General features: G+C 54.3%; 1 protein-coding gene across 3 annotated transcripts in view; it reads right to left on the bottom strand.

Annotated features, from left to right (window-relative positions):
- The window catches only part of SMG6 (SMG6 nonsense mediated mRNA decay factor), a 107,971-nt gene that overhangs the window by 42,931 nt on the left and 45,587 nt on the right, over window positions 1-19,453 (bottom strand). For all 3 annotated transcript variants that reach the window (XM_077188674.1, XM_054646859.2, XM_054646860.2), the window contains exons 11-13: window positions 11,593-11,709; window positions 10,920-11,088; window positions 2,589-2,790 (exon numbers count right to left, since the gene is read on the bottom strand). In XM_077188674.1, the coding sequence (XP_077044789.1) occupies window positions 2,589-2,790; window positions 10,920-11,088; window positions 11,593-11,709 (488 nt within the window). The remainder of the gene's footprint in view (window positions 1-2,588; window positions 2,791-10,919; window positions 11,089-11,592; window positions 11,710-19,453) is intronic.

The following is a 19,453-nucleotide window of genomic DNA, read 5'->3' as shown; positions in this document are numbered from 1 at the left end:
CAGCACAGACCTTCCACTGCAAACAGCCCAGAGATGCATCCCACAGGCTCAGGATAGTTTGGGTTGGAATGGATCTTAAAGACCATCCAGTTCCAACCCCTTGCCATGGACAGGGACACCTCCTACTAACTGGAGCAGGCTGCTCCAAGCCCTGTCCAACCTGGCCTTGAACTGATGAACTGCCAAGGAGTTGAATTCACCTGGGCTCTGCATGGGAGGGCAAGGAGCAGATGGTGGAGTGGAGATGGCACACAAGTTTAGGTTGGGTTGGGGGACTCTTTGCTAGAAAGTGCCTTTTTGCATCTTGCTCACAGTCAGTCCCATGTGGGTTTGTGCCCCTCGGTCCTGGCTGGCTCTGCAGTGCCTTCTGCAGCACCCCACTCCTGCAGAGCCCAACAATTCCTTCATTAATGCTGCAGAGGGATAACATTTGTGGAACAGGGCAGTCACTTGACTGTATTGACGCAGCTGCCACTGCAGTCTCTTTCTAGAGCATTTCCAAATGGCAGAAAATGGGCTAAGTTTATCCAAAGAGGTCACTTTGCCTCCTACTCCAAGGTGTTTACCTCAGTCCAAGCTGTACCTGAGAGAGTCACCCTGCTTGCTTTTAAAATCTCCAAGGCTGGAGAGTTCTGCAAGACTCACTGAGGAGGCTGCTCTCAAGTGCTGTACTACCCAAAGGTATGAAACCTTTCCTGAAGTTTCTTAATTTATTTTGCTACAATTTCTGCCTGTTCCTTCCTGTGCTTTTCAGCACGGAGCTGAAGGACACCTTGTTCTCCTCTCTGCCTTTTCCCCGAATTTCCTTTAGACTAAAAAGCCTCGGTTCACCCAGGCCCTTCTTGGAAATCAGGCTTTTGAGCTCTCTTTGCTAACTCACTGTCCTCCTCTTCATGCTCTCAGGTGTCCTCTGCACAGTGAACATGCACAGCTGCTGTCTCACCTGTCTGACCATTAATAAAAGCACTGGTCAGAAAGAAATAAAGGGGTACAGGCACAGCCAGGCCTGGCTCTTTCCCTCTGGGTGCTGCTTTTTCAGCAGAACTGAGATAACACCATGCCTGATACTCCAGAGTTCCTGGGTGGCTGATGCTGAGCTGTGAGGGCACCAACTCCCACCTGTGGAGTTGTGTAGTTTCTTTACAAAGCGCCTGAGCCAAAGGGAGCTGGGACAGGAAGAACTCAGCTCAGTAGCTCAGGTGTAGCTACAAAGATGAGTGCAAGTGCCTGGCAGGGCAGGTAGATGGCACTCCAAATAAACTGGTGTGTGGTTAGAGGAGGCAGAGTTCAGGGAATACTGACCCCCTCCCACAAGTTACAGGGCACCAGAGTTGTTCAGCCACCTCACCTGCCTGCTGGGGGCTCTGGTTTGTGGCTGCTGGGGAAAGAATCTCTGTATAGGGACACTTGGATTGTCCCCAGCAGAACCCCCCTGAGGCCACCACACACACTGGGCAATCCTTAGGGCAGCAATGACAACTGCGCACTTCTTATTTTAACCATGTCAAATAGAGCCTTGAAAATTCATGCTTCCACAGACACTTCCTGGACTAAGCTGCTTCCCCAAACTGAGAGGGCTCCTGGTTTTACTGGAAGCCTGTGCTCCCATGCTGCAGGCAGTGCTGTGAGCACAGGTTGGGCCAGACAGGGAAGTGAAACAGAAATTTGCACCTTCGGGTCCCTCTGTGAGAAAGGTCCTGAATTTCTCACTGTCATTTCAGGACAATGTCATGAAGAAGAAGTGGCACAGGGAAAGGCACCTTGCCATTGTCACACGCAGGCTCTCCACAGAAACCTGCTCTGCATCCCCACTTCTCCTCCTGGAGCATCACCCCCTCAGGGGACACTGCAGCTTCCCAGATGAGCCACGTTTTTGGAGCTGCAGCTCTGCCTCTGAGCAGGAAACTGTTGAGAGCCACTCGCAAAACAAATGCCATTGTGCCTCCTCCATCCCCCACCAGGCTCACACACATTCTCCAAGTGCAGCCCCCAGATCCCTCCTGGCCAGGTGGTGGCAGAGAGCAGACCCAAAACCCCACATCAACAAGGGAACTGATTTCATTATTCTAAAAACAAACAGCCAAAGGAAAGTTCAGCCTAGAATGGGCTCCTAGAGCAAAGAAAGGAAAATAGAGAGCGGGCAGTGGGGAATGCTTCATATTCCTAAAAGCCTTTTGTACGTTAACACATGGTGTCTGCTTCTCTCTAGTCACCTATTTATCACTCTCCTCTTTAGAGAAGGAAAAAAGTCCTGGCTGCCTTCCTAAGGCAGAGTTTTGTGGCCGGGGGGAGGGTGCTTTAAGCATGATGCAAACCATTTGGAGTGCACCGAGAGCTCTGCCAACACAAGCTGCACTATTTAAACAAGTGAGGAAATGATCGTATATACAACATGCCAGCGAGCACACACACACCAGAGGAAGTCGAGAGGGGTTTTCATGACACAGAGCTGGATGTCAGCGGCTGAAAGGTCGATATTTTCCCTTAACACCCTTCTCAATGACTTAATCGTGTTCCGTTTGCACAGAAAACTTCCCAAGAATAAAAGTCTGGAGGAATCGAGGGGGGATGTTTGGCCTACTGCTGACCTTGTCCGAGGTCCTCTCCACGTAGCAGGGCTCCTGGGGGGCGACCAGCAGGGGAACGAAGCCCGAGAGCAGCCGATCCTCTTCCAGGCTAAGCAGGGCAAGGTCGTCATCTGGGTCCTTGTACAAGGGCACCTCCGACTGATTCACTGTGGTCAGTATGTTACAGAAGTCAGCCAGCGTCGCCCACACATCTACTGAGACCCTGGGAGAACGAGGAGAGACGTGAGCAATTCAGGGCTGGAATGCGTTGGGAGTTGCCTGCAATGCTGCAGCGAATACCAGAGAGGTGAGGCGAGGCGAGCCCGGCACCGCTGCTGCTGCTGCTGCCCTGCCCTGCGGGACGGCCCCGCCGCAGCTGCGCTGGCATCGACCCCGCCGGGGACCGCCGGGGACCGTCACCCTCACCCCGGCCACCGTCCCCCTGCATGGGGACAGCTCCCGGGATGTCCCCTTGCCGCTGCTCTGCCCACCTCTGCCCGCGGGGAGCGGCTGCCCCGTGCGCAGCCCAGCCCGTTCCAGATGATGTTACTCAATTTTAAAGCCTGCTGGAAGGACAGAGCGAACACCCGCGCCGCTGTCGGGGCTGAAGGGGCTCTTGGAGGGCTCCAATCCACCCTGGGGGGCTCCAGCCCAGCTTGGAGCATCCTCTCCTTCACACAGCTCTTATCTGCTGTGACCACGTGCTGCAGCCACAGAGATTTTCACAGCTAAACCCAAGCCATGGGGGGTTAAAGCCGTGTTTTGCTTCTGGCCGTGGGTTTCAACTCTCACGAGTGACCTGCAAAGCTGACTCTGCCATGTCTCATGTTCCCAGAGTGGCAGTGATGTCCAGGGTGCAAACATCCATCACACATCACAACCCAGGGAAGGCCCAGCACTCCAGAGAGAGCCAGTGTGGAGAAAGCAGGGAAACAAGCAACAAGCATGGGGGTACTACAGCTGACCAGGCTGCCTTGCACTGCATTTCCCCCCTCCTGTTTCTACAAACACTCAGATTGGGGCTTTTTTAAGATGTAAACTGGGATTTAAGTAGGAAATAGGGGAAACTGGGGCTGATGTGCTTCTGGTAGGCTGCTCCTCCAGCCCACACCTCTGGAGAAAAGCAGAGGGAATCCAGCATCCCCAGGGGTGCAGCAGTGACCGGTGCGGGCCAAGGCAGCCCAGGGCTGGAGGGAGGCCCCCTGCTCTTTGAACTGCTCCAGGTGGACAGAGTCTGCACTGGGTTATTTACGGGAATCAATGTACCAGGAAAGCACACTGAAATGAAACATCTTGTTTTCAAGAGCGTCCTGGGAGCCAGGCAGAATGAGGAGCCATTAATCAAAGCCCGGCACGTAATCAGCACACATGTAAGGCAGAGTCGCCCACGTCCCTGAGCCAGCCCTAGCCCACGTCCTGCAAAGGAGGAGAGGTCCTTCAAAACCCTCTGGTCACAGACACCAGGAGCTGGGTTCATTCACAAAGCTCCATCGCTTGGCTCAGCCAGGTCTGGCTGTCAGAAATGTTTAAATATGGAAAAAAATAAACAGTTGCAACACGTTTTTCGGAGGGATCTGTCCGAGGCCCTTTGTGATGTAATGGGAAACGCTGCGTTTGTGCTACCAGCTGGAAAATAAACAGAGCTGCGAGGGTTAAAAGGAACTGAACTTTCCACGACCCCTATCTGCAAAAGAAGAAAATAATAAGAGGAATGATCCACTGCCCCACAGCCCTGATAGTTTATCCTCCGGCCCAGGCTGCAGAGACAAGCACCGGATGTGATAGGGCTGCTCTGGGCCACCTCCAAGGCAGCTCTGCCCATGGGAGATGCACAGGGCTTGGGAGGCTCAGCCTCCCCCAGTGCCCTGCTGGCAACTGGGCTTGGCTGCCTGAGGCCAGTCACATAGCACTGGTGGGGCCCCACGGCCACGAGGGCTCGCTGGGATGAAGGAGGTGCAGAGGCATCAGCAGGGAGAGGAATGGGAAAAGTGCCCAAAACTGCCGGGGAATGAGAGCACTGGGGTGTTGGGGACAGGCAGAGATGCAGGGGACATTTCCAGGGAGCTGGGACAGCCAGGTGTATGGGGCCATGGTGGAGGAGAAGGGAAAGAAACACATTATAGAGAGCTCGCCCATATTCCCAAAAAACAGGGCTGCAGGCAGGGGATGATGATGACAGTGAGGGGGAGAGGGAGGCAGAGGGCAGTGGCAGGATGCTGGGCTGGACTAGGATTCACTGCAGGGCCAGGGTGGTGGTGGCAGGAGTATCAGCACAGATAAAGTACAGGGAGCATCTCTCTCCACAGGGCTTGGCATCCGAAGTCAGAAAAATGCCACAGGAACAGTCACTGAGCTGGCACTGCTAATGCCCCTGCAGGCACCTAGCCCAGCAGTTCCCTTTCCTCTCCCCCTCAGCAGCACTGCCAGGCAGGGCACCCCTCACCACCCCTGAGTGTGAGAGCAGCCCCTGTCACTTTATCCTTCACCTACAGCTTGACAGTGCCTTGCCACATCTCCCATTTGCCCTGGACATGACAGATTCCCACCCCGGGCTCGCTTCAGTCAAACCTCAGACTGTGCTGGCTCCCTGGGTAGCCAGCTCTCACTGCACTGCTACCCCAGCAGCACCCTGCAGAGCCTTCAGAAAGCCAAGAAAGAAGGAGTGTTGGCGTTTTTCCCTGGTTTTCTCCTGTGATGGCAGAGGCAGCACTGCAGAGATCAATTCTGACCATTTTCTGCCACCCCCTCCTCCTCTGCAGCTCATCTCCCATCACTGCCACCACCAACATCATTCACCAGCTGCCACTGCTGGCAAAGCCAGCGAGGACAAACGGCTCCCACTGACACCTATGGCCCTGGGATTCTCCTGCTGGGACATGCACTTGCCCTGGAAGGTCACACAACACTTGTGAGCCCTGTCAGCCTCCTTCTCCCCACTGCCTCTGCCCAGGACCACTTCACGGCCACCCCCAAGCATTTCTGGCTTATGTCACCCCCAGGATACAGCAGTGCCGGAGCCTCTGTGCAGAGCCCAGGCAGCTCCAAGTTTCTGGAAGCTCTGTGCATGCACAGTGCCACGGCTTCACCGTCCCTGTGCGGAGGGAGGCCCCGAATTACTGACACCGAGCCCAGGCACGCAGCTCCAGGTACGGGGACGAGGCTCCCAGAGCTTTTAACCGAGGAAGCGAGAAGGGGGTGAGCGCGAGGTCTTTCCTCGGAACGGGGGTTCATTCACTTCCCCACAGACACATTTACATTTGCTTATTCCACTAGGACAGGAAAAAAAAATAAGAGTTAATTTCTTTTTTATTGCCTCAGGATTCCAGGTTTAATGTAGCTGTCAGTGTGAGCACAGCCCAGCTGCAACGCCGACGGACACGGCCCAGCCAGGCAGCGGCGAGAGCTGCGTGAGTGTGCAGCGAGCTGGACCACAGCCCCGGGGCTGAGCACCGCCCTGGAGAGGCTGGGGAGGGCTCCTGGCAGAGATAATGCCCAGATTGGGCATCACCACAAGGCAAAAAGCACACAGCAAAGCATGGAGAGAGCAGAGGATGCCAGGGCGAGCCTGATGCTCACCAAATCCCGGCGCGGGGCGCCGCCATCCTCACCGGGGGCGCGCGCTGCCTGGTGATTAATATCAAGCACAATGACCCCACGTTACAAGCCTGCGGGGGCCTGTGGAGGTGGCCATTTCCTGTGTAATACCAGCTTGTTTAAACACTAACATCCAAACTGCACAGCTGCAGCACAAACCCGGGAAGCGCGGCGCAGAAGAAGCCCTGCATTGTGTTCCCAGCGCTGCCGTGCAGATGGCAAACGCCTCGGGCTGCTGCTCCCGGGGCTGGGCACTGCTGGCTCCCAGTGCCCACAGGATGAGCTGCTCTGCATCCTCCTCCTCCTCCTGCCTTTCCTCTCTCCTGGACCACGGGAAGCTGAACTAAAAGTGGCTCCTTTGCAAGGAGTAAAAAGGGTTGGCCATGGGGGTTTTCCCCAAAGGCCTTCAGCAGCCCTGGTCTGGGCTCAGACAGAGCAGGATAAGGTGGTCACAACCCTTGTGCATCAGTGATTTCCCCTACTCTGCACTGCACACAATCCCTTTGGCCAGCCAGGCATCCATAAATCCATTCCTCTCCCAGGAACCCACCTTTTGAGCTCCTTTACCCAGGAGAGGTGCAGTCTCCTCCCAGCCAGCCCCTGCTTTGCCACAGCCCCCTTCTCAACAGAGACTTTTAGCTTCTCCTTTGGTTGACTTTATCTCCAATCTCAGCCAGGTTTACACTACTGAGACACCTCTGAACCCTGGCTTTGATGTCTCGATAGGGAAACTCTGGTGGCCAGAGTTACTGAGGATGGGATCTGCAAAAGGGATTTTCCACTTAGTCTCCAGCAAACTCCAGCAATGTCTTGGCACCCCTGTGCAAGACTCTGTCCATCCCTCCCAGTGGGAGCTGCCATCTCAGTGACACTTCTCCACAAGAGCGAAGTGATGAGAGCGATCTGGCACATCTCTCTGGGAAGGTAAGCTCTAGAATGTGCTCACAGCTTTTGGATTTAATTTAATACTTGGTTTAAATTAACCATTTTTAAATGCTTGCAGACAGTCTCCACAAACTGAGAGGCCCTTGGCCCCTTGTGGAAGGAGCATGGATTTGCCAGGGTCAGCCCTGCAGCAGTATCTAGTCAGTGGCTTCCCCATCAGTCCTTGTGCTTCATTTAGCAGTGGATTAATTGTGGCAACAGAACATAGCAAGGAGCAGCTCTGTCCAGCCCTCTTCACCTTCTTCCCAGCCACACGTCCCAAAAGTGTCTTAGGGGAGCCACCCTGCTCCCTTTTTCCCAGAATCCCTGCTTTTACAGCCCTATCTCTGCAATTCACTCCTGGGGACATTTGGTCTGAAAGATGCTTCTCCAACTGCCTTAAACCACCACCTGCAGAGAACTCGACACGAGGTTTGCCATGAAACATGAAGACAGAAATTAATTTTAAGATACAGAAGTGACAGCTGCTTGCTGCTAGGAGACCTGGTAACACCTGGTTCAGAGACACAATTCCTGAGGCACTGAAGCAGAGATGTCCAAGGTTAAGTTTAGCTCCTATTCTGGAAAGACATGAGGAAAGAGTCATGGAAAGCTTGCTGAGAACCTCTTCCAAAATAGGAAGGACACCTTTCACCTCTCAAATTCACACAGAGAGGTAGTTAGGAAGTCCAACAACTGAAAATCTGTTCCAGAGCATCCCCTGAGCCATGATGACCATGCAGTGTGGCCAGGATCTGCAGGAGTGCACCAGACCAAGAAGAAGGGTGGATTTGGGGAAAGATGCAGCTTCTCGCTTGGGTTGAATTCAAGACTGCTGAGCCCCCAGGTAGGGAGAGGCTGCCTGCCAGGAAGCAGGGTTCATTCCCAAGCTCCCACCAAGAAAAAGGACCCTGAAGACACAGCCTCCAGAGCCTCTCATCCCACTCCACAGAGCCCACTCCTGCATGGCTCACATCCATCTGCTGGCTTTCAGCAGTGCTCACCCCTCACACCTTTCCCTCCGCCTCTGTCCAAGGGGGGAAAGCAGCGAGCTGAGGAATTTGGTGTGGGGTTGGTTTTGCTTTTTTTTTTCTTTTTTTTTTTTATTTTTTTTATTGTAAGGACTCAAATCCAGCAGTGTGATAAATGCATCCGAGCTACAATTAGGAAGATATATAGCATCAGAACGCGAAGGTCTGGGCAGCGTGGTGAAACGCGGGCTCTCCAGAGCCCCAGCTATGTTTCCCATTATGTAACCCTGGTCATGGGCAGACAGCCAGACTCCAAATGAAAAAGAGACTCTGGCTTGGCACCGTTTCTATTTTCCTATCCTCATTCGGGGTCAGCGCAGTGTCATACAGCTGCAGAGAAAGCTCCGGGGATTAAACCTGGGAAAGACTCCAAGACCAGGACCCGGGTTCAAGTACCAGCTGAAAGCAATAAACCAACTGCCACAGCTGGGCTGAGTTTAGACGTTCTCAAAGTCCCCCAGCTCTCTCCCATATGAAGAAGGAGCGATTGCAAACATGGCAAGAGAGGCCTTGGGACACACAGCCCCAGCCCAAAGCTCCGGCCGAGCCCTGCCAAGCTGCCCTGCTGGCCACGAGCCCAGCCCAGCATTCTGGCCCTGGATGAGCTGCACTTTGATGCGAGCTCTGGGCTCTGAGTGGGCTTCCAGGTGGGTATGAGGCCTGTTTTTTCCAGAAGCTTTAGCACATTCATGGTATCTCTGCAGGGCGCTGCTGTGCTTTAGGGGATTTCTACATCCTTCCTCTGTGCCCATGCCATCACAAGAGGCAAGGAAAGTGGTTTAAGAGTATCCAACCAGCTTCTCTGTTGGCAGTGGTGGATCTCACAGCACATCCCAGAGGCAGGAGCGTGTGTGACATGGCCTAGGCCCCTCACTCAGCTCTAACTTGGCATCTGCACTTGCTCCTCACGTGCTCTCCCTGCTCCTGAGCTCACCCTGCCCATAAACCTTGGCTTACTCCACCACGCCTGCTGCTCTGACCCATGTTTTACTTCTAAACTCCTTTGAAGCTGTTCCTATCTAAACCCTTGGACTCGGTGGCTCTACCTGGTTCCTGAAGAGCCCCAGGGCAGCCAGCAGGCTTGTGTCAATAGAGAACTGAAACACTAACCCAGTGCTCTCCTTTTCTTTTCCTATCCCCAGGGCAAATGTTGCAAATTCCAGGTCATGCCCAAGAGCAGAGCTGGCTCCCTGCTGTTCATCACTACCTGCATCTCCATGGAAGCTCAACCACTGCTGTCCCAGAGTCCTGGACCACCAACACCCATCCATACAAGAGGTCTGGGCTAGAAGAGCAGCATGGCTAAGGCAGATTCTCCATGAGAGCCAAACAGCACCAGCGGGGAGGAGCTGGGAGCCAACAAGGGGGACAGAATGGGCACAGTGGGACAAGAGGGACACCTCTCCATGGAAAGGCCAAGCAAGACAAGAGATACTCATTCCTCCACTGAACACATCAGGATCTTGTGGAGTAGAGCCCCCAGTCTATGCCCACCACTCCTCCAAGAGCCCTGGGCTGGGCTGCCACCACCACCGCCACCACCTTCTCCCACCCCAAGGGGCAAACAGGAGCCTGCACCTGCTCCATCACCCCAGGGGGACATTGTCACAGCCCTGTGCCCCACAGGAGGGGGAGCAGCTGGTCCCAGGGCAGGCGCCAAGCGCTGGCTGAGCGAAGCCAATCAGAAATTCCATCTTGAGGCTGGCCCTGGCCAAGGGCTCGGTGCTCCCTGCGAGGGGAAGGGGGGATTGGTGCAGCCAGGCTCACGTGATGGATCCCAGTTTGAGTTCCTGCCCAAAGATGGGCAGCAGTTCACATGAGCAGGCAGCGGTCCCACACCGAGCAGCCGACAAACAGAAAACAGACTCCATCTCCACAAAATGAGGCCCAGAACTTCCTGTGTGAGATTTCCATTTCCTCAGCCAAATGAAAAAGAACTGGAGTAAGAGGCAATAAACCAGGAGAGCGGGACTGGACCTGACGCACGGAGAGGGGACCCATTAATGGTTAAGCCACTTTGCTGGATTACTCTTAATGCTCCTTCCCATCACCCAGGGTTCTGGCTCCTTTGGATTAACAGTAAGACGTGATTTCAGGCTCTGGATCCGGAGTACTGGAGGCAGATGGAAAATCCTGCGGGAAGGCAGCTACGGAGCATGCTCAGATGCCGTTTGCATACTCCATACTTGGCCCCTTCACTCAATTTTCTGTCCAAAAATATGCAAATTGCCTAGTCCGCATTATGGACTAATGGGCTGAAATCGGCCAGTTTAGAAAATTAACCCTTTTGGGTGTTGTAGGGTAAGGACAAGCTGTTTCTGAAGTAGAGGGGAGGTGACTTTTGGAGCTCCAGGAACAGGCAAGCTGCTCCAGGCTAGCCCAGCCCAAGCAAGGTTGGTCTGACTCAGTCAGGCAATGAAATGCTTATGCTGGAAATGGAGTTCCCTCTGGTCCGGAGGAGGGCCCTGCCCATCCAGGTGGCTGGGCCAGCAGAACACCTAAAGGAAGGGGATCCCAACAAAACCAGATGCACATCCTAAGCAGAAAGTAAAAATCCACCTCATAAGCCATCTTCTAACATATGGAAACATAGGGCAGCCAGCAGGCACCCTCCAGCCCCACTCACACATCAACGAAGAGGTCACTGTGTCACCAAGGGTGACAGATTCCCAACATTCCCTGGGCAGTGGGCCTTGCCTGGGTGCTCAGGTCACGGTGCCACAGCCAGCAGCAAAGCATGAGCAAGGGGGAAGGGTGGCACGAGGAGCTCAGGGAGGGAGCAGAAACCAGAGGGTGCACGTACTGTTTGGGGAGCTCAAGAGCCGTTGGAGGAGGATTCCAGGTGTCCGGGTGGCCAAGCATCCAGTCCGACCAAACCTTCACACTGGGGAGCAGCTCCTTCAGGTCCTGGGGCAAGGCAGAGACCTTGATGTCGTCCTCCTCATCCTCCTGCTCCATCTCTTGTGGCTGAACTGCAAATAGAAGACGTGAGAGCTGAGGCAGCTCACCACAGCCAGGCTCAGGCAGGGACTGGGAAAGTATGACACAGATCCCAACATCCCAGCCTGGGACGCACAAGGGAACAGCCACAACCCACAGCAAGCACAAAGACAGATCTGTTCTCCCTCCATGGACTGCCCTGCAGGGCAAGCCAGGGTGTTTGTGATCCCTTTTATTGAGGGCAGCAGGGTGCCACTGCACCAATCACAGAGATAGGATTCCCAGGTCCCAGTTTTTGGAAGTTTCCCAGTTGCTGGCAGAAAGCATGGCCTCAGTCTATCCCTTTCTTCCAAACATTTCTGTCTGCACACACCAGGGGCTTCCCTGCAGCTGATCTAGCTAAAACATGGGCAGAGCTTGGGATGCTGGAGGAGAATCCTAAGACCCCAAGAGACAGGAAGGGATGTAAAAACCAGCCTGACCCCCACCAGGCTGCCTCATGGGCCCCTGGAAGGAGCCTGCTGCTAAGCCCTTACCTGGCACACATTCCCTCAGCAGGCTGGTGCACCTCCTCACCAGGAGGGCAAACATGGAGAGCCCCAGGGCCGTGGCCTGTTCCTGGATGACGGAGCGGCAATCCTCAGAGATGCACTCTAGGAGACACAGAGGGTTTGGGTCACACCTGGTTTCACCTTCACTGCCTCCCTTTCTGCATCCCACGAGGGGCAGGGCTGAGCAATTCCCTCATCTACACCTGTCCCAGACACAATTGTTCCATGTAGGGAGGAAAAAGGTGGTGAGTGGCTGCTCTGGAGTGGGAAGAGGCTGCAGCCCCCCTGCCCATACCATGCCCAACCCCATGGCATGTGCTGAGCCAGCCAGGACCACGCTGGCACTCAGGGCTCCCAGCACAGAAGCTGCTGCTGGGGCTGATGCCTTCCCCTGAGGAGGAGGGGATGTTTAAGTGTTAAAAGGGTAATTAGCTGCATGTTTGATCTCTGTCCCTGCTGGAGTTTTAACCTCAGCAGCTGAGGAGGGGGCTCCTCCCATTAGTTTCACAGTCACACAACAGCTTGTCAAGAGAGCTTAATTGGAACTGTTACTCAAGGAGATGCCACACGACCACAGCTCTTCCAAAGAGAGCTGGCTCAGAGTGAGAGCAAATCCCCCCAGCACATCTACACCCAGCCAGAAACCACTTCTGAGGCTGCTGAGAGCAGCGGGGAGCTGGCTCGAGGGAACTGCCTGGAGCCAGCCTGGGTTAGGCTGGGGAGGCCAGCAGTGCCTGGGACATGCCAGCCTGCCCCAGAGCTCTCACGAGGGGTTTAAGCCTTCAGGGAAGCCTCTGCCCTCCCAACTCCCTCTACTCCCCATCCACATCCTCCCAGGAGTGGCTGGCTGGGGAGAATCCACACATTTACTGGGTTCTACCCATCAGTGCTGTTTGCTCTGTGCAGGATGCTCCTCCCTGGTTTACTGCAGCATCAGAGAACTGCTCCCCAAGCCAGGCAGAGGATTTCTACAAACAGCTACTGACTCTGAATGGGTGAGTGAAGCCCCAGGGCTGAGTAAAGAAGGGAGAGCCCCCAGAGCCCCCCGGCTCCCAGGCACCTCTGCTGGAGACATCAGCACCAGCCACACGTCAGCAGGGAGCTGTGGGGAGCTCAACTGCCCAGATGTGGCAGAGCAGGGATTCTGAGCAAACAGCAAGAGGATTAGAGCAAGACACTGAGAACACATTTAAGCAGGGGCTAGCAAAACACCTGAGATGCACAGATTAAACAGTGGGGTTTTAAGGACAGATCGTTTCAGAGGAGTGGGGTGGGAGGTTAAAAACATCCAAAAAAAGACAAGAACGCACCAAGAAAATACAGGAAAAATAGGGAGGAACATCTGAAGGCTGGATTGACAGTTCTTACAGCTGTCAGGGAGTTCAGCACCCAGTGTGGAGGGCAACCCAGGGTAGCACCAAAAGCACCTGGTAGCTGAAAGAGGGTGCCTTGCTCACAGAGCCAGGCTGAGCTGGTGCGGCAGAGCAATGGTAGGAAGTGCTGTACTACAGGGGCTGTCAGCTTTTGGAGGAAACATAAAACTAAAGATGTGACCACTCTGGGACAGTAAATCTCTTTCATGAAGCCTTTCCCACAATTAAGAGTGTTAGTCCCAGTGCTCTGGCCACAGTCCAGTCCAAGAAATTACAGTCATCTTCCCTGCACTCCCTCCCCCTGCACTCGGGTGAGATGCTGTGAGAGCCTTCCCTTCTTGTCTTAAATGGACACACAACAAGACCACGGTGGTCCAGCTGCCAAACCTGAGTCTGGCAAGTCCCCTGGGTGGTGAAAATCTCTGGGCATTTCAGCATGGACCCCCACACTTTGAGTGGGCAGCCCCCAGGACTCCAGGCACTGCACTCACAGTGAGCCCCCTAAACTAAGCTGGTGCAAAAGCTACATCCTGACCCCCTCCAAAACAGGCAAAGCTTAAAACATCTGCTTCAGTGCTTGGGATGGTGAAGGTGATGAGCATCCCATATTTCAGGGTGTATTTCAGAGACTGGCTGCAAGAGCTGGACCAGTGCTCTGTGGTGGCTGTGGCCAGGCTTGGTCCCAGCCCTTCCCACTGCCACCAGCAGCTCTTGCTGCAGGCTACAAGTTCCCCACACAACATTTAACAGCCAAAATACACTAAAAAGTCTCCTGCACTTGAGCTGTGGCAGGTACAGCTGTCCATCAAACATCTTGTGCTGCTGCAAACATGAACCATGTGCCCACCAGCTCATAAAGGTGCCCCGATGTACCCCAACACTGCTCAGCCCTGGTACAGCCTGCAAAGCTGCCCACTGTGCAGGTAAGAGCATTAGGACACCCACACTGAAGGGCTGCTGTCACACAGCTCCAGCTCAGCTACCATGGGTGTTGTCAGCTCATCATTAAACTCATAAAATGCACAAAACTCCCCCAGTCCTGAAAGTTCATTCACCAGATGAGCTCATCAGCCTCATTCCCAGGAGGCTCCTCCAGCAGAGAATGACAAACATCCAGGTGGGTGCTTGTTCTAGACCCCTGAACATGCACCAGCAAAGGCTCTTAAGAGCTTAATTGTAGGACAAAAGAGGAAAGCACCATAAATCAGGAGAAACTTTCTCTCTGTGCCTTTTCACCACTTTCCTCGGGAGGTTGGGAGCTTTGGCTTGCCCTGAGCTGGGAGCCAGTGGCCAGGGCTAACAGAGGATGTGGGGACAAACCCCAGGCTACCCCTGCCACAGGAGACAGACAAGGTGAGGGGACAATCAAAGGGCAAAGCACTTGGGGTGTTTAAACAGAAACTTGTAAAATGTTTTGAATGATGGGCAATAAGGAAACCAACTCTCTGGACCCACTCAGTGTCTGAGCCTACCCTGGCACTAAGAGGAAAACATTTTGTACAAAATATGCTGAAGTGAGGGCAGGAGCAACAAATCTGCTCTGGAGCCCACAGGGCACCGTTACTTCTGAGCTGAGCTGGTAATTACGTCTGTGCTGCTGCTAATGCACAGTAAGACACAAACTTATTGGAAAAGAGATGTTTTTGGAGGATGGAGTGACCCTTAGGTCATTTCTGTCCCTGCAGTTGCACAGCACTTGTAAAAATGGAGATACAGGCTGCCCCAGACCAACAAGAGCAGGCAGAGAGACCCTGACTGCCCAAATCAGGGCAACCTCTAATTCCCAGATGTGTTTCCCCAGATCCACAGCGGGCGCAGGTGAAGCAGAATGAGTGTCAGGTCCACAGGCAACCCTGCACCCTACCCCCACAGGCTGCCTCCAAAAGCTCAGTGACAGAGACTTCAAGTGGCATCAATGGCACCCCAACAGCTAAAGCTGCCACAAATCTACTCCACTTCCTGCCCTGAAACCCCAAATGGGGCTGTAATCAGATAACCCTCCCAATTCACACCCAGCCTTGCTGCACAGCTGGGGCACACCATGGAGGTGTCAGGCAACTGTGGAAAGAAATCACACACAAAGGAAGGGGCCACGGGGTTACAAGCTCTGAGGTGGCTCCTCTGTGCCACCAGCAGCCACAGCAGCGACACTCCACAGGAAATCATCCAACACCACCAACCACAACACATTCCCCCTCCACCTTTCTCCCCTTGTAAGCCAGCAAACGTCCCTGTTAATGCCAGCCCTGGATAAACAGCTCTTGTCACGTCACCTCTCAGCTCTGAGAACACCAGTGCTCAGCAGGCTCACAAATGTCACCTCTCAGCTGTGCCACTGCCTTCAGAGGTGCTGCGTGGGTGCAGAGGCAGGTGGGCAAAGCTGGCACTGCTGCCTCAATAACTGCTTGTTAAACCACAACCCAAGGTCAGGGCTCCTGCACTGGCAGCCAAGACTGACTCGGGGTAAATGCACAGCCCTGTCTGTGCTGCTGTACCAACACACAGCCCCTGGAGCCACGCTGCAGCCGGCTGAGCTGGCCTAAAATGCCTCCTGTGGGGAGTTTCCTTAGGCTGGAGCTGTTTCTTGACCACTTGTAGCCCCACATCAACATCAGCAGAAGTCCAGTCTGTGGAACACTGCATGGGGCTAGGAAGGAGCAGGCAGAGCATTTTAAAGCAGTCACCAAACACTTTGAAATAACTGACTTACACTACCCCACACTTCACAGCCTGAATTTTCCTCAAAGATCTGTCTTTCTGCACCAGAAAAATAAATGAGAGCCCTGCAGGCCCCTGTGAAGGTCAGGGCTCTGGAGGCCAGACTGGCAGCAGGACACGAGCTGCAGCAGTTCTGAGCACCCTGCCTGACACTCGCCACTTGTCAGGCCCTTTTTCTAGCTGGCCCAGACTTTGCTGAAGTTTCCATGCTAGGTGCCTGTGTCAGCCTGAATTCTCCTGGAAATCTTCAGCCAAAACAGCTCAGCCACTTGTGAGAATGAGGCTAGGAAACAAGATAGTGGCTTACCCCTGTTTGTAAAAAAAACACTTACAACCTTTTCCTTCAGCTAATCTAGCAACTGTAAATCCTGGAACAAGGATCTGAGATTTTGCTGCAGAATAACCTTTTTAACAGAGAGTTTTCCCGTCCTACTAGAAATCTGTCCACACTTAGCCAAGCTATAAACATCTGAAAGACAGCAGGTTTTCCATACTCAATAGGAATTCCTTTCAAAGGTTAAAACCTGCTAAGATTTCACCTCCCTGAGCAAGCTCCATCTTTCTACCTCCCTTCACCTGTGTTACAGGCAGCAGAGCAACTGCCCTGCTCCTATCCAGCAGGTGGGGACTTCTGTAAAAATGTCCTTGTATAAGTGCCTGAGCTGGAGATTGGACCCAGGCTCTGAAGCAGAGCCCAAGCGTGAGAGAGGGAGAGGGATGGGACGGAAAAAATGGGAGCTGATGAGCATCAGACTGCAAGAACAGAGCAAAAGCAACTGGGAACCAGCGACTGGTTTTTCTGAAGATCAAGAAGAGGAGTCCTCCTGTTTCCTTGCATGTAGGGAAGAGGGTTTTTTCCCCAGCTGAGGTCTGAGCTGTTTTCCTAGCAGGAGGCAGTTTCCTGCAGGGATTGCAGGGAGCTGGGTGGATCAGCAGCTGCAGCGCCCTCTGCAAGCTCCTACCTGGATCCTCCCGGGCTCTGTGGGCTCTGCTCCCACCCAGCCCGCAGCAGAGCCCGACCCAGCACTCCTGCAGCCATAAATCTACCTGTTCCACGGGGGAGAGGGTGAGAGGCAGAGAGAAAAGGGAACTTTTGTAGCGGGGAGAAATTAGTGTTTCTCTGAGAACGTTATATTCATGGAAAACATAAAACAACTGTCGTCAAAGTCGTCTGAGCTCAGGAAATGGAGCGGCCGGGAGAAGGCTGCCATGTGGCCGGATGTTATGTATTTCTAATTAGTGCTATACATCTTTCAGCAGAGAGTGTCCTTTTGCTGGGAAACACAACGCGCTGCCCTTGTTATTGTAACTGTCAGAGAGTGCTTAAACAGATAATCTCCAGGAAAAGTGATAAACACATCCCCTCTCCCACTAGGGTGTGCAAAACAGCAGTGCCAAAGCTTTATTAGGGCAGCACGACCAACCACAGGAAATGGGAATGGGAAAAGAGCAAGGGGCAGCCGCCCACGAGGAGAGGGATTTGCTGGAGGAAGCTTCTGGTGGCTGCTCCAGTGCCATGTGCTGAAGGAAATCCTGCGAGGGACAATCGGGGCACAGCCAGCACAGGACACGTGGGCTGCTCACAGGCACGGGGCAGGGGCTGGGAGTGAGGGCCCCCAGCTGTTCTGCTCTGAGTTTGCCCCCAGTTTGGATGGAAAGGAGCCACAGGAACCGCCAAGCTTACATGCAAGCAGAGGACATGTTCCTCCATCCACCCATGCCAGCTAAGAAAACACAAGGAACGCTGAACCTTCCACAGCTAAAACAATCCCAGCCAACAAATCTCAAAGGAGAGCAGATTCCTTTGATTGAAGCAACCAGACTGCCTCAGCCAAGGGTCAGGAGGGCTCCAGTGGGACAGCCTCCATGCTGGCCTCTCTGTCCTCACCTGAGCTGTGGCTCCAGGCTGGGAAGCCCAGAGCAGGGCTGGCAGCAGGTGATCCCAGGGCTGGCAGAGCAGCAGGGACGTGCCTTGCTCCCAGGGAACAACAGCTGAAGCCACCTTTCCTGGTGACAGGGTGAAGGACTGCATGGGAAGGCACTCAAAAGAACGAACAGTTCCATGGCCACAGTCCCAGGGATGACATAACGGGCTGGCCAGGGGACACAGGAGCTGCAGGAGCTCGGTGAGCACAGGGCTGGGGGCGAAGGCACCCGCCTGATGTGTCAGCACATCAACTCTGGAGGCACAGACAACTGATTCACCAGCTGGCTGCTGCCCCGAGGGGAAGAGACCCGAGCTGGGGTCACCTCGGAGCTGACACCACCTGAAGGCAATTCCTCTGCTCCCTCACTCGCAGACACAGCTTTCCCCGAGGTGAGTCACTCCCTCCTGCCAGACACAGCCCTGGCACAGCTACAGGGCAGCCCCCCGGGGTGGGGCTGTCTGCAGGAAATGGGTGAGGAGAGCCCTGCTGCCGGCCCAGGCTGGTGGAGACCGCACACAACCACGGGAATATAAAGCAGCAAAAGTGAGGGGGATGCTCACAGCTGTGGGGCATTTCCCCAACACCCCCTCGCAGGAGAGCTGTGAGTCACTGGCGCTCCCAGCTCTGGGAACTGGCGAGTCACACACGCACTCATCTGCCCCCGAGAGAGCCTGGGAACCTGCAGGCACTGCTCAGCCCTGCCTGCTACCCTTGGGAATGATGGGCAGCTTTCCTGGAAGGAAGCTCCCACACTCTGAGCAAACAGGATGGCAGCTCCAGCCCCTCCAGCACTGTGGCCGAGCTGAACATCACCACCTGCAGCACACAGGGCTGGACCCCTCCCAGAGCAAGCTCAGGATTTTAGTAAGAACCTGGATGCCCCCAAACCACCTCCCTGCACTGATGTCCCCCCGTGGAGAGGCAGGAAGGTCCTGGGAGGGTCTCAGTCACAGCAGCAGCAAGGGGAACTCGCTGCACGTGTTCCCAGAGCAGCTGGGGCCGCCCAGGAGCCTGCAGCTCCCTCTGCAACCCTGACTTGTCCGAGGGAAGGAAGGAGGGAGGCCTAGGAGGTGAGGAATGCCGGGGGCCTGGGGAGGATGGAGCAGCTCTCCCTGTGGAAGCCATTAGATATTCAACACTTCATTTGTTTCCAGCCGTCCTGGACTGCAGCGCTGGGCTCTAGGACGGGAGGCTCTTCTCTGACGTAACCAGGAAGCAGCTGCAAAATTAAGGAATCCCTCATGACATCATAAAAAGGGTCGATGGTTTACAGGGGAAGGTATAAAAATTAATGACATATTCCCACCCGAAGCAGAGAGCCTGCCCAGGAGCCACAGGGGAAGCCATGCTCTGCCCAACACGAAGGGGCTGCCTGCCCCAGACAGCTCTGTGCTGCCAGCTCCCTTTGGCTGATCCAGGAGTTTGTCTCTGGCTCTGATTATCCCTCAGCCCAGGCAGGGCTGGATCCTTGCACCTGGGGTGCGATAACCAGCTCAGTATATCCTTCCTGACCCTGATGAACAAAGCTTTGGGGAATGACTTTAGGGACAGCTTTCTTGTGTACTCAGGGCTGGCCAGGAGTCAACGACAAAAAACATCATTGTGAAGTGACTATTAATAATGCTAACTTAATAAGAAGTTATTAATTTCCACAGGGAAAGCAGACACGTGCACAGAGTGTCCCCAACACCCCAACACACAATTTCTGAAGCTCTGGGAGACCAACAGGACCTGCAAGAGGAGGCAATGGCACAATGTCCCTCCCCACCACACAACCCAGGCTAGGTCAGAAAGAATGACATTAGCCTTGAGGACAAGCACAAAGCC

The sequence above is a fragment of the Agelaius phoeniceus genome, chromosome 20 (assembly GCF_051311805.1).
Source record: "Agelaius phoeniceus isolate bAgePho1 chromosome 20, bAgePho1.hap1, whole genome shotgun sequence".
NCBI classification, from domain to species: Eukaryota; Metazoa; Chordata; class Aves; order Passeriformes; family Icteridae; genus Agelaius; species Agelaius phoeniceus.
This window is presented reverse-complemented; position numbering and strand designations above follow the sequence as displayed.